The sequence below is a fragment of the Ochotona curzoniae genome, unplaced genomic scaffold (genome assembly GCF_017591425.1).
Source record: "Ochotona curzoniae isolate NIBS_2020 unplaced genomic scaffold, NIBS_Ocur_1.0 contig_43, whole genome shotgun sequence".
NCBI classification, from domain to species: Eukaryota; Metazoa; Chordata; class Mammalia; order Lagomorpha; family Ochotonidae; genus Ochotona; species Ochotona curzoniae.
The window spans coordinates 19,057,749-19,072,583 of record NW_024466218.1 but is presented as its reverse complement, the minus strand read 5'-3'; the positions used below and the strand labels follow the sequence as shown (position 1 = coordinate 19,072,583).

The following is a 14,835-nucleotide window of genomic DNA, read 5'->3' as shown; positions in this document are numbered from 1 at the left end:
GTATAAAACAATGGTAATGGCTAATGTCAGGGTACTAGGAAATGCAGAGCCCTAGACAATGAAAAATAGTAATATTAGGGAAGCCAAGTAAATGATCAGAATTTAAAAAACATAATATGTTTTTTTAACCCAGCTCATATCCGTACCCTCTATAAGGTGGAGATAACAATATGAACTGTAAACTTTAGAAAGTTGGTTATGTCCACAAAAGCCATAAAACTAACCACTTCAAAATAGTTTTCATAAGTTAACAAACCAATAGAATGAATACAATTCAATCCAAAAGGAAGTGGACAGAGAAGGAAAGTAAAAGCATAACTAACAAGAAGTAAGATAAATACACCGCAGTCACAGCAGAGTAGCTAAATGTATCCATGAGAAGATATTTATTCTCAGAAGAAAAGAAAATCCAGCTCAAATTTATGATACAAAGGCTGAAACTCGATAGGATAGTGTAAATTATCCTAGGAGAATATCAGCAAATTAATGCAGCCGTGGCTATTTTGATATCTATCAGGTTAAACTTTAAGGCTACTACTTTCTTAGAACTCAAAGCATAACATTAAAGAATAACAAGAGGGATAACTCTGGACTTGTAGCAGTTTATAAACATATTCTCAAAATGTGTGAAGCAAAATTTAGCAAAATTCTTTGATGAATGCAGAGTCACCGTGCAAGGTTTCAATCTGACACTGCCAATAATTGAGAAATATTTTTATCATTACGTTGACTAAAAATTTCAGTTGAATGGATACAAACCTGGTATGGGTAGAAAGGGTTTCAGCTATCTGGTAAGTAAGCTGGAGCTAAGCGGAGCATGCAGATGAGTGCTTCTACTGGGAAGGAGCACGTTCTTTCCAAGCAGGTCATGACCACAACCACAACCACAGAGCAAGTCTTTGCAAACGCAGGACTCCATAAGAGAGAGACAGCATTCTTTGGTCATAAGGCCAAGATTAAGAGAAACTGCAACATCCCGTCCTGTCTAGAAACCAGAACACATATTTCTAACTAGTTTATCAATCATGGGAATAATCATAATGTAAATCATCTGATAGTATGCCTTATCATCATCACATGGCACGTAATTAAATTTGGGAAAACAAGTTAGAGGCAGTAGCAATAGAAGCTTGTAGGTCTCTGTTACTGTAACTTTCTGGATCATTCCAGAAGGATCTACAGGGCAAGACTGAACACCTGGAAGAGGGGTATTGGCCCTTGGGCTGGAAAGCCTTAACACTGTGTAGTTAGAGGAGCCAGCAGCAATGTGGGCTGGGAGGACTGTGGTCTCTCGTCCTCTTTGACCCTGCCAGTCATTCATGCCTGCTGTGCGCCAGGCTCTCCCTAGGCATGGTGCAGAGCCTGGGGTGGGGCACAAACTTTGTGATCCGTCACTCTGTAACGTAGGCTGCTCTTTCGTCTCAGCATCTCAAAGGCAGTGATTGTCTTCAGGCCTCACTGCAGCCAGTTTCCAGGGAGATCTGTGATCATTAAAGAAATTGGAGCAGCAATTAAAATTCACATAACCATCAGCCTGGCTTATTCTAGGAATTTGAAGATAATTTAACATTATTCAACCTATCCAGATAACTTATCAAGCATAAAATATTGAAGGAAAAATAGAGTTAACCTGATAGAGATAGAAAATTTAAAGCCAGCCTGCCTTCCGTTCCCTTCCCTTCCTTTCCCTTTTCTTCCTTTCCTTACTTCCCCCCTCCTTTCCTCCTTTTCTTCTCTCCTTTTTACCTGAAAAGCAGGGAAGAGATCTTCATTTATTGGTTCATTCTCCCAAATATTCACAACAGCCAGAGCTGGGCCAAGCCAACACCCAGAGCTCAAACCAGGTTGGACCCAATCCTTAGATGACCATCTGCTGCCTCCCAGGGTGTGCCTTAATAGAAATCTGGAATGGGATACACATTCCCAGGTATGGATGGTGTAGGCAACAGGAGAGCAAACCATCAGATGGGAGATCTGTCACTCTCTCTTACTGCATTTCAAATGAATAAACATTAAAAAAATAAAAGAAACCCACTTAAAAAGGATGACGTTATCTATAAAAATTGGCACAAATGTCTTGCTTAATTTTGAAAAATGGAAAACACTCCTTTTCTATGCCAGCTAATAATTACTTCAATTCATTGCAGCACTGGAAAGTCCAAGGCCAGGAAGTGTAAGAAATAAAAGCTGAACACTTGAAAATGAACAAGCTTTCATATTCATAAAATACCCATGTTTACCTACAAAAATCCAGGAGAATTTACAAATTGTTAGAACCAGTGAAAGTTTAGCAAAGGTGCTGAATATAAGATTACTATACAAAAATTACAAAAATAATAAACAACACAGTGAATGATATAATGTTTACCCTGACAATTCTAGTTAAACTATTTTCTTAAGCTTTCTGGGAAAAAACACCATTTTATTCAAGGTTGTATAAAAGTATATAAAGAGTAGTTTTTTTCAAGGAAGAAAAAATTCAAAATTATTAAGATGTTAGGCTTTTCCGGATTGTTCTGTAAGTACAATGCTCCTTCAGTCAAATTACTGAAAGATAAGACCTCACAACTTACAGCCCTGTTGAAACGCCTGAGGTGGCTGGCCTTGAGGTGCAGCAAGGCAGGCTGACATGTGCAGTGACAGTAGCTGCTCTGCTTCTGACAGAGCTTCCTGCCAGTGCATCTAGGAAGACAACAGAAGACGGTTCAAGCAATTGGGCCCTTGTCATCCCATAGGAAATCTGAATGGAACTCCAGGCTCCTCAAGTCTACTCTAGACTGGCTGCTGTGGCCCTCTGGGGAGTAAATTAGCGGATAGAAGACTCATGCTCTCTCCCTTTCTCATTCCTCCCTTTCTCTCTCTCTCCCTTGCTGTCTATTTCTGTGTTGCTCTGCTCTCCAAATAAAAGTTAAAAATAATCATATAGAACTTTAAGGGTCTAAATAGTCAAAAAAAATTGAGAGAATACTAATAATACAAAAATATTTACCCTGCATGTTGCAGATCTCCAAAAACTGACACAAAGTAAAATTGGTAGAGTACAAATGAGAAAGAACAGTGCAATAGAAAAAAACAATCTAGAAACACACACAAAAGTGGTATTGTAAATTAGAGAGAAGGATGAATGCTTAATGACTGGTGTTTGAACAATTGTCTAACCAGATGAGAGAAGACAAAATTAGATAGCTACCTTTCCCCATGCGCAAAAATAGCTTCCAGATGGGCTAACATCTTTTATGTTCAAAAGCAAAGCTGTATGGTTTTTAGAAGAAACATTAAGAACACACCTTTTTAATCCTAATTTATGAATGAGGTTTCTTAAGCAATTTGATAAAAGCACAGGCCACGAGGGAAAACATTAATAAAGCCCATTAAAACAAAGAAAAGGCCCTAGATGATAAGACCAAAATAGACAAAGGAAAGACAACAGAAAAATGGGATAACACCTGTGAATAGAAAAATTATGAAAAAGAAAAGTTCAAATGGCCACCATGTACCTGAATAGATGCTCAATTTCCTCCAAATAAGTAGGGAAATGCAAACTGAGCCTATAATGAGATACCATTGTATACACACTGGCTGAAGGTGTTAAAATCTATATATTCACAATGGTTGAGTGAATAGGAGCCCTTGTACACTGTTGTACACCCAAGGCTCAGAAACTCTGCTTGGAGCAGTGTGTTCAGAGCAGTTCTTACAAAGCGGTAGCAACTTTTGGGTCAGTATTATTGGAAATAGTAAAAAATTAGGAACAACCAAAACTGTCATTGGCAAAAGGCAACAAAGACAAGAGCAGTTTTGTCATCCAGTGGCTGTTGGGCAGCAGATGGATGTATTGACCAGGATAATCTCCAAGCTGAGAAAGAGCCAGTTGCATAAAGGCATGTGGCAATGATAACAACAATAGCAGCAGCAGCACTGGAGATCCTGGTGCCATGGTGCCCACCAATGCTCCAAGTGCTGTAGACACTAATTCAGCAAATCCTTCGGTGCTAGGCATGGTTATTATCACCAGTGTACATACCAGAAACTTGAGGTTCAGATATGTGCGCTGTGATACTGTTTATGGAAAACTCGGAAACATGCAGAAGCATGGTCCTTTTTGAAAATGAATCTTCTATATGTGTACATATGTGTACAAACAAAAATTCTTGGCATCTCATTGGGGGTATCATTTATTTTTAGGAAGAGAGGAGGGAAAGGAGGGAAGAGAGGGCTTGCTGTATTTTACTTCTTAAAAAAAGAGGGAAATGAGTGGTGTTTAGCCTAGTGGTTAAGATGCCTGCCTTCAACTTCGATTCCCTGCTCTGCATCCTCACTCCCACTTCCTGTTATCAGGAGGCAGCAGTAACAGCTTGAGTAATGGGGTCCTTGCCACCCATGTGGGAGAGCAGAGTGCAATTTTTGGCTTCTGAAAAAGGCCCAGGCCCAGTTCCAGGCATTGCAGACATTTGTGGGGATGAAGCAGCTGATGAAAGTGTTCTCCCTACTTCTTTTTCATTCCTTCTCAAATAAATAAATAAAATTAAAACAAAAGAAGTCCTGACAAAATATTTTCACCTTTAAATCACTGAAATCTGAATAGTCAGCTCAGATGTCTTAAATGGTTTTAGATATACTTGACCTGTCATAATTTGAAAAATTAGGAAAAATTTAAATAATTGAATTTTAGGAAAAAAAAATAACACAGATACTGGCTGGTGTGGTAGAAGCACCAGCTTCCCATTTGAGCACCAGTTTGTGTCCTGGCTGCTCTGCTTTCCATCCAGCTCCCTGATTATGGCCTGGTAAAGCAGCAGATGATGGCTCAAGTCTCTGGGCTCCTGTAGCCATGTGGGAGACCCAGAAGAAGCTCCTGACTTCAGATTAGCTCAGCTCCGGCCATTGCGTGCCTTTGTGGGGGAGTGAACCAGCAGATAGAAGATCTCTGTCTCTCCTTACTGTGTGACTCTGTCTTTCAAACAAAAATAACTAAATATTAAAACACACACACACAGATTGTTGCATCAAAAAGTTACAGCTTCAGTGAGGTTGTTGGATTAATCTGACTTACACAGATGTAAAAATGAAAATGCAGTAGCATCTGACAAAGGTAAAAGGAACAGGTTGCAGCTGGAGTCTGTGTTTATTACCCAAGAGACTTTGGGTAAGTTCTTTAGATTCTCTAAGTCTCAGGTTCTTCATTTGCAAGACAAAGTTAATAATACCTCCTTGGATTGTGGTGAGGAATAAGTGAGAAAAAAAGTTGTATGTGAAATCCCCAGCAGAACCTGATAATAATAATCGCCACTGTCTGGCAGGAGAGGAGCAGGCCTGAGGACATGTACAGGCTGGTGTCAGGGTCCCAGCCACCGTGCCTGTGCCAGCTGCCACAGTGCCATTCCAGTTCAGAACAAACCAGGTGGCGAATGCAGGGCTGGGCCTCAGGTCTAACTATAGGGGTGCAAATCAGCTTAGCAGAAGAGCACTTTGCATTAAGGTAGGAGGTCAGAAGTGCATTTACAGGACCTGTGTCCAAGCCACATGCCAGGCCAACCTCTACCCAGCCTTTAGATGTCAGGTGGCAGGCGGTTGTTTTCGAAAAAGCGTCTTTCAGTGGGTGGATCATCAAGGCTTGGACTTGCTTCTTTCCTCTCTTCTGGTCCTTTTTGAAATTGTCTTGCCTGCCTTGCCTTGCACACAGGGGAGCGTAGGCTGGAGAATGAAAAGGACAACTTTGAAAAGGGAGCTGAAGACAAGTTCCTGCTGGATGCTCCGGATTTGGGGCAGTTGATGAAGATCAATGTTGGCCACAATAACAAGGGGGGATCTGCAGGCTGGTTCCTGTCCAAGGTGGGTTCAGCTGTATGTCTGTAGTCCCAGTGGCTTGGGAAGGGAGATTCCAGCTCTTCAGGGGGTTCTGTCTCAGCCCAACCTCCCTGTCTAGGTTTATCTGCATTATTCTTTACGTGTGTGTGTGTGTGTGAATCAAATTGCTTCTACCCACTGACTTAATTCTCCCACCCCCACAGTGGCCAAGATCTAAAATAAAGACAGGAGTTGGGAATTCAATCTGGATTTTCTATATAGGTATCAGGGGCCCATCTACTTGAGCTGTCACCTGCTTCCTCTCAGGGTGAGGATTAGCAGGAAGTAGGAATAGAGGTTACAGTCCGGATTGAACCTAGGTAGTCCTATATAAGATGTGGACATCTAGATCACCAGGTGAGATAATTGCCCCCATATTCACCATTCCACCAAAGATTACTGGCCTACCACACTCTCTGCTCAAGGTGTCCAAGAAAGCATCTCTTTCCCCACTATCCTACAAAGCCCAGTTCTTTTCATCTGAACCCAGCTGATGCCCACTCACCCTTCAAGGCTGCACAGTAAAACTTGCCCTGACCATGGCCCACCAGAACCTCTCCTTTCCACATATCTTTCTATTGCCTGCTGGAGACATTTGTTTAAACCTCTCCCCAAGCTTCTTTGCGACTCTTCTTGGGCTGTTTTTTTTTTGTTTTCTTTTGTTTTGTTTTGGCTGTTGTTTTCTGTCTCAGATTTGTAGAGCTCGAATCCTTTGTAATCTCATGTATCCAGAAACACAGTTAAGAACCAAGAAGAAAATCTAACAATATCTGAGCAGTCAAAACACATTGCATTCAAAGGCCACAAGGAAAGCTCACATCCCTGTCTTGACTTTGAAGGAAATCTCCTGAGATTCTTTGCTCAGAATCTTTTACTGATGTCCAATCCTTTCTAACAAATGCATTCCCAGAAATTTTAACTGTAAGCAGAAAGTTAGAAGGGGAAAGAGGCAAAATAGTAGGTTGGATGGTGATGGGGACTTGGAGAAGGCACAAAGTGCCATAGGAACATTAAAATTCACAGAATTCCAAAGACATTTAGGAAACTGGCTCCAGTCTTTTGCATGTGTACTCTTCAGTCATGGCATTGATCCATTTCAGGTCATTGTAAAATGATAGGAAAAAGAGAATGTGTTATATATTTTTTGGAAAACAGTTTGAAAATGGTCTTACCATTTTAAATAGAAAACCCACAGGTTTATAATAATTTGATTAAAAAGTACAAGATGGCTAGTCAAGCTTTTGTTGCTCAACTTCATTTGCCTTCTTGTATCCATTAGGAATGCGTTTTGGCTGCAAGTATCAGACACTTGAAATGTGTGTTTTTCTTCTCTCACAGGAAATCCAGACATGGTCAGGTCATGATGGGGCCACCTGCTCTTTTGCTAAGTCACCAGCCCTGACATGTGGCTTTCATCATTCAACTTGATGATCACATAGTAGTGGCTGAGCCTCTGGCATCTTACCAGGCAGGAAGAGAGAATAAAGATAGAAGTTTTGAAAGAAAGAAGTTTTGAAAGAAGCAGGGCCCTCTTCGGAAGTTCAGCCTAAAATCTAGCACCCAAAAATATGTGTCCTTGGCCATGCCAGCTGTAATGGCTAGCTTTCTGGCCTTTTTGACAGCCATGTGAGGAAGAAGGGGCATGGGAAAGGGTACTGAGTGAGCCCTCCAGAAGCCTTGCATTTTTCTCTATAACTCACCTTAAGTGCCTTGAAGGTCCCTCCCTAGTGCTTGGCATAGAATTGGGCACAGAATCAATGAAGGAAGGAATGACCAAGACTCTTTGGAAAGAAGACAATTTGCTTGGTCCTATGAACAGCCAGCCTGGTACTGAACTAGGTACTAGGAGGCTGATTGAAGAAAACATGGGGAGGGATTCAGAATTGAGACAGCATGTACATAAGCATGTGTGTCTCTTAAGGCTATCTGTCTGTCTAGCTATCTTTAAGTTTATTTATAAGGGCAGGAGGGGAAAGAGAGGAAAGGAGAGAAGGCAAGCAAGTGAGAGAGAAAGACACAGAGAACCTCCATCCATTCACCTGCAACTGGGCGGGAGCCAGAACCAGGAGCCTGAAATATAGCACAGTCCATGTTTCCTACATAGAATGGTGAGTTCCGGAGCCACCATTGTTACTTCTTAGGGCTCTCACATGATCAGGAAGCTTGATTCAAGACTGGGACTTGAGTCTAGGCACTCCATGCCATGTGGTACATGGATGTCTTTAGCCACTATGGTAAATGTCCACTCCTATTCAAAGAGCAGCGGAGGGGGCAGGAACAGGTGCATTGATGACTTCAGCCAGGGTGGACACGGGCATAATGGTGGGCACATTGAAGTCCAGTTCCTTCACCCTAAGAAGGAAGACGATAAGACTGAAGAAACAGGTAGAGGGGAAGGAGCGGCAAGGTGCACCTGAGGGCCTTGACAGCTGCTGCATCCTAAGCTGGGGCTTCTGTTTGGTCACGTGAGAGATCATGCTGCAAGGAGGCAGGTTCACACACCAGGACACATCCCTTTGTTGCTTTCACCCTTAAAGAACAACTTGGTAAGGTGTGAAATGCATGGGGAAAAGCACTTCTTTCCATTCAAACTTTGTAGATCTTACTCCATTGTCTTCTGAAATTTGGTATTGAGGCCAAACAGACTTTTCTTCTTTCTGGGTAACCTCATTTTTTGCTGCCAGGATTCTTGCAGCATTTTTTTTCCCTTTTATATTTATAATTCTAAACCTTGCCAGACAACAGTTGGTAGTGGGGCTTATGTTAGTTTATTCTCCCTCTCCTGCTTCTTTCTCTCCTTTGGTATTTTAAAGAATTTCTGTGGAACATGAGTCTTTCCTATAAGGCGAGTGGGATCTCTGTTTATAATTATGTATTAAGTTTTAGCACAGGGAGAAAAATTTCTTGCACATACTTGATTGTCACTTGAATGGCATTTTCTTTAAAAAAAAGATTGACTTGTTTTTATTTGAAAGGTAAATTTATAGAGAGAAGGGAAAACAGAAAGATCTTTTGTCCACTGGTTCACTCCCCAAGTGAACACAATGGTGGGAGCTGAGCTGATCCAAAGCCAAGAGCCAGGAACTTCTTCCATGTCTCCCACTTGGGTGCAAAGTCCCAAGGTCATTTCCCAGGCCCAAAGCAGGTAGCTGGATTGGAAGTGGAGCAGCCAGGACATGAGCTGATGCCCATATAGGATCTTGGCACTTGAAGGAGGAGAGTTAGGCAGTTGAGCCATTGCATTGGGCCCAGTTGGGTGGTATCTGTTTTGCTTTGTTCCTCAGGAACACCATTTTTCCAGTTCTGGAATCTCCATTTTGTCTTCCAAAATGCTCAGTTATCCTTTTTACTCCTTTCATCTCCACATATTTTCTTTGCACTTCATAAGAATTTGTCAAATCCTCCCTTACATCAGTGACTTGCTTTTCAATAGTCTCAGTTCCATTCCTTTCCACTATCAACATGCATGTCAATCTTGAATGAATGTTCCTTTCATTTTTTTTTTACTTCTTACAAAAGTAGTGATTAGAAACTTGAGAAAATATAAGTATAATAGTATATCTTCATATAATGCTCTATTATAGGAAGATGCTTTAAAAAGTTCGTAAAAATATGTGTCTATCTTGGAGTAATAAATTTTGAAACTTACGCATAGTTTTTCATAGTATACATTTTCATGAAGTTTTGGAAGAACCCTCATAAACTCAAGTTTCAAAAATTTTCACCCCGAATTAATCTGAAGTTTTCATTCCCTTTTCCACAGTTTTTGGAGTACCTCCATGTCGTAAGCAGTGCCCCAACATTTTGATAGCTTGTGTTTGTGTATTTTTTAGCTTGTACAATCAGTTTTAGGATTTGGTTGAAGGACATACAGGATGTAGGAACTCCAGTATGCTTACTGATACAGATCGTACTTTCACTTTTCTCATCTGAGTTTATCTCTTCGTATCATCTTAATACCTGATCTCCCATCCTGAAAGATGTTCTCTCCTGCTGCATACAAACTAAATCTTTGTGCTCAGTCTATTAAGTGTACCCATTTCCTGCATTCTTTTTCTGCACCCTGAGTTCTGCTATTCAGTTTTTTTCAATAAAAAAGGTCAGTTTACTGGAGGGATCCTGGGGTATGAAATCCAGACCGGGTTAGGATTCAGCTCTGCCTCAGAGTCACTGGAACCATCTGCCATCCTGGTTTTTGAGTGATCCCCCTCTTAGGTTCAGGGGTACTTTTCTAAAAGGGCTCCAGTTGTGTTTTCTCCTTCTCCAACCTCAGATGAGATGAAGCCCTTGAGACTTGGTGTCTGGCACGTAGGGCATACTCTTTGCATCTCATTGCATCTCATTCCTTCTTCTCCCACTCCTTTTTGGGCTCCGTTTGGGTAACTTCTGAATTCCTCCTTCATATCCTTCATTTTGAGTGGAGGCTCTTGGTCTAATCCTCAGATGCTAACTGTTGCCATCCTGGTACAACTGTCTCTTCCTGGGTTGGTGTCATATTTTCACTACTTGAATCTTTGAAGTAGGTTGGTTGCATCTTATGCAAAGGATACTATCTTTATATGTGTGTGTATTTATGTAAATATATACACATATACCTATATGTACACATATGTACACACATATGTATATGTGTATATATACAAACAATTTGAGACCAAGTTTCCTGTGGGGGCAATGTGAAGCAAAAAGTTGTACACATTGAGGTGTCCTTGTATGGCAGCAGCCATTAGAGCATATTTTTGCTCTATTGCCTTTTCGTTGTAATGATATTGTCTCCAGTATTTTGTAAAACTCTCAGGTGCCTGCTTGATTTGTCAGCATTTTATCATCTCACTGCTGTTCCAAAATGATTGATTTTGAGACAAGATTTCTTTTAGGCATCATTACAGTTAAGTTTTATGGGCCATAAGCATATTATAAAAGATAACAGCAAATTATAAAACACTTACCCTTAAATCATTCATGGAAATCCCAAGACTAAAGTGTGTATTGCTCTGACAATTTGGTGGTTGTTTCTTTCTAAAGCTAAAGTGGAAATAACTGTGACAAAAATGATAATCCAATGTACTGGCTGCAATGGAGGTTTCTTGTGTTTCTTTGTGTGTGTGTCTGCCAGCTGAGCCCTTGTTGATGTGTTTATATGATATGGTTTTAAACATCATCGTCCAAATGCACACAGAAAGCCACCCAAATAGCTGGAGTGGAGGGTTCATCAGAGTCACTGTTACCTGCTCCATGGTACTCCCTGCACAGGCTCCACTGCTCTTTTTCTAGGGGTTCAGCTGATGGACACGCACATGTCACTCTCTGCTCCAGTCATTAAGTGCTAGACCAGGATTTCCAGATTTCAGAGATAAAAACACCAATGAGTTGGGCTTAAGAAGTCATTAGAGGAAGCCCCCTCCCCTCTCTCTCTTTTTAAAATTTTCTTTTCTTTTCTGTTCTTTTCTTTTCTTTTCTTCTCTTCTCTTCTCTTCTTTTCTCTTTCTTTCTTTCTTTCGTTCTTTCTTTCTTTCTTTCTTTCTTTTCTTTCTTTTCTTTCTTTTCTTTCTTTTCTTTCTCTTCTTTCTTTCTGTATCTGGGACAGTGGCAGAAACAAAGGGAGAAGCCCCACCCAGCCTCCCACCCCAGGTCCCCGATGTGGGCATGCTCTGAGGGTCCTGCTCAAGCAATTTTGACAGTTCAACATGTCCACACACCTGAAAATCCAACTCTTGTGATCACATCACCTGGTCAATTGAACGACCACTTAGTTCAACTTTGAAAGAGCAGCGGTCACTGAATGACACATTATGCTGCCAGGGAGCCTCATCCTTGGTCTCCTTGATTTAGGGAGAGTGGAAGAAAGGAGATTTGGCCAAAGCTCCATCACTCTTCATTGGCAGATCTGGTGCTTTACCTGGGTCCCTTTCACTCTCAGGGCCAAGTGTCTAGGACTGAGGGAGCTAGAAGAATCACACATAATCTTGGCTGTCACAGGAAGAAGACCCACACACAGCCAACACGTTTTCACAGCCAATAGACATTAACAGAGTGACTATCACAGTCCAGGATCCACACTGGGAGCCTCAGCTGTTAGGAGAGACTTGGTCTTGGTTGTTAACATTCAAGTATTCATTCGGATGTTGCCTCTTTTGTGATTCTACTGCACAAGCTAGTTTTGTCCTGAAGAGGGATTTATTGGTGTACGTTCTGGTCTCCAAATTTGATAAGCTTCTCAAGCCAGCAACGTTCAGCAGGAACTAGGCCCCCAATCTATGACTGCTCTAGGAACCGTGAGGTTGGCCAGCCCTTGCTCCTGAAACTATGACTGCAGGTTCCTGTAAACACTTAAACAGAGATGGGGCATCAGTGCATCTGCATCTGTTGGTAAACTTGAATGCTCATCAGATACATAATGTCTTTCCATAGTCATCTTGCTTTTGTTGACTCCATGAGTCATGGTCAGAGAGGATAAGAAGCAGGCAAGCCGGACTCAATCCCTTGTCAGTTACTTGCCAATTCCAATCCCTCAATCCCATGCGAGAAAAGAAACAGAAATGTGCAGGTAGAGGAATTGAACAAGGTTGAACTTCCCTGGCAGACTCCTTCTCAGAGCAGTCTGAGAGTAGCATGTAAGCACCCAGCTTTAAAAGTGCAGAGACCTGAGCCAGTGGGTTCTCAAAGGGCTGATTTACTTTAATCAAATCCACAAGGCACTGGTTATGGCAGAACCTGATGCTGCTGATTTATCTGGGTAGAGAAGCCTAATGGAACAGCTTGCCCAGGCTACTGGTTCTTCTCTGGTGGACAGTGTCCTCACGTGGCCAGCTCAAAGCCCAGAAGGTTCCCTAATCAACATTGTATTAGACCAAGCTGCAATGCATTCAGACAGCTGGTATGCCCTGTGTCACACTGTAAGTGATTTGTCCTGAGGAAATATCTTTCCTTGAAAATCAGAGCCCTACTCTCAGGTAGTTTTAGGAACACCTTGGGGCACTTTTACTTTTCAAGTCACTCCATCTGCCTCCAGGTGCCTCTGCCCATATCATGTTGACCAGAGGACACATTCTAGGTGTCAGCCACTCTGCTTATCTTGGAGTGAGGTTTTAGATAGGAGGGGCCCTCAGTTGTAGCTATTTGATGTAATCTAGAAGATGAACTTCTCTCAGCCTCACCAATCTAACCCATGTGAAAGGTCACAAGGCAGGAGACCTCATGAAGACCAAATTTATTAGCTCCTGTTTGTGGCTGCTATCGTCTGACCTGATGGCCAACTGGGGTGCTCATTGTGGATTTGGGTCTTGCCCTTCCTCTGGTGTGGACTCTCCTGCTCCCCAAGCACAGAATTCCCACCTTTAGTGGGTGAGGAAGGTGATAATGTCATTGTACCTTGCAAGTCTGGGCTTCCTGTTTATGTGTGCCTGTCACGCATAAGGGACACTTACCAAGTTTCTGATTCCATTTAGAAAAAAAAAAAACCAATCTGTAGCAGTGGAGGGAGCTGCAGCTTCATAATCCAAGCCAGAGGGAATCACCACTTGTGACTGTATGACAGGTGCATCTTGTGATAACGTCTCCTTGGACCACTGAGAAGATGAGACTGTTCTTAGAAGTATCCTCAAGTGATTGGGGGAGTTGTGTTAAGTCACCAGGTACATCTTCAATAACACCCACATCCCCGCCTTCTCATCTCCTCCTCAGATTGTCATCGAAGACATTGGAAACAAAAGGAAATATGACTTCCCCCTTAACCGCTGGCTGGCTTTGGATGAAGATGATGGCAAAATCCAAAGGGATATCTTAGTGGGTGGCGCTGAGACCACAGGTAGAGTAGAACTGGAGAGAGGGAGGTCCACCTGGCTAGCTTTTCACTTGGGATCTGAGGGTCAATGTTCGGATCTGAGGGCTTAGAGGCCTGGGATGTGGTGGGAGCCAGCTGGGTCTGCAGCTGGCATTCCTCCTGCTCTGTATCGTGCTCTGCTCCACTGGGCAGCCCAGGGCTCTGACGATGCCAGCAGAACTAGGGCAATGTTCTTGAGCAGAGATGGAATGCTCAAGGTGGAGGTGATCTGTAGGATGAAGCCAGAATGTGTACTTCTGAGAGAGGCGAATGTTTGTAAGGAAGTGAATTTAACCCCAACTCCTCCAAATATTGAGTGCTTGCTGCATGCCAGGTCCTCTGCTAAGTGCCAGACCCACTTTCTTTGCTTTAATTCACACAGCCACCCTATACTCTAGGATGAGGAAAGCATTTGAAGAAAACATCTTGAAGTAAATAAAAATGCAAAGTACGGAAATGGTAAAGGACAGAACCAGTATGGCTCCACCTTGTAAACACGCCACTCTCAGTGAATTCTGCAGAAAATTTCCCACTCCCAGTATGGCAGAGGCGGTCATGGGGGTTCCAGAGAATCAGTGTTGCTGTGCACTCCCATGGAAGGGTTCTAATCAACTTCTGTGGATCACCTGTGTGTGCAGAGTGAGCCCGAGGTCTGTGGTAGAATGTACATGCACACTGCAAAAATCTTGTGGAAAACGGAATAAATAAGGTTATTTCATTGTAACAATTTTCAAAATCCTTGCATTTAAACACATTTACTTGAGATTTATTTGAAAGGCAGGCAGGGAGGAAGAGTTAGTGAGAGAGACAGACAGAAAGACGGAGGGCTCCTATCTGCTGTTTCTCCCTCCAAAAACCCACAACAGCGAGGGCCTGGGTGGGCTAGAGAATGGGAGCCAGACACTCAATCCAGGTCTCCCATGTGAGTGGCAAGGATGCAGGTACACTAATCGTTATCTGCTGCATCTCAGGTTGCATGTGTTAGCAAGCAGCTGGAATCAGGTACAGAACCAGGGCCTAACCCCAGGCACTCTGATATGGGGGGTGGATGTCTCAACTTGACTTCTTCACCAGCTAAACCAAACACCTGCCCCTCACTTTTTTCACAGCATGCATTTCCATGCACTTTTGGAAGACTCTTTGTATGCATGGGTTTCAAACTTTCT

At 42.4% G+C, this 14,835-nt stretch overlaps 1 protein-coding gene across 3 annotated transcripts in view; it reads left to right on the top strand.

The window, feature by feature from the left end:
* Nucleotides 1-14,835, top strand: part of LOXHD1 (lipoxygenase homology PLAT domains 1) — a 147,119-nt gene that overhangs the window by 34,287 nt on the left and 97,997 nt on the right. For all 3 annotated transcript variants that reach the window (XM_040984720.1, XM_040984719.1, XM_040984721.1), the window contains exons 6-7: nt 5,684-5,832; nt 13,531-13,654. In XM_040984720.1, coding sequence (XP_040840654.1) covers nt 5,684-5,832; nt 13,531-13,654 — 273 coding nt within the window. The remainder of the gene's footprint in view (nt 1-5,683; nt 5,833-13,530; nt 13,655-14,835) is intronic.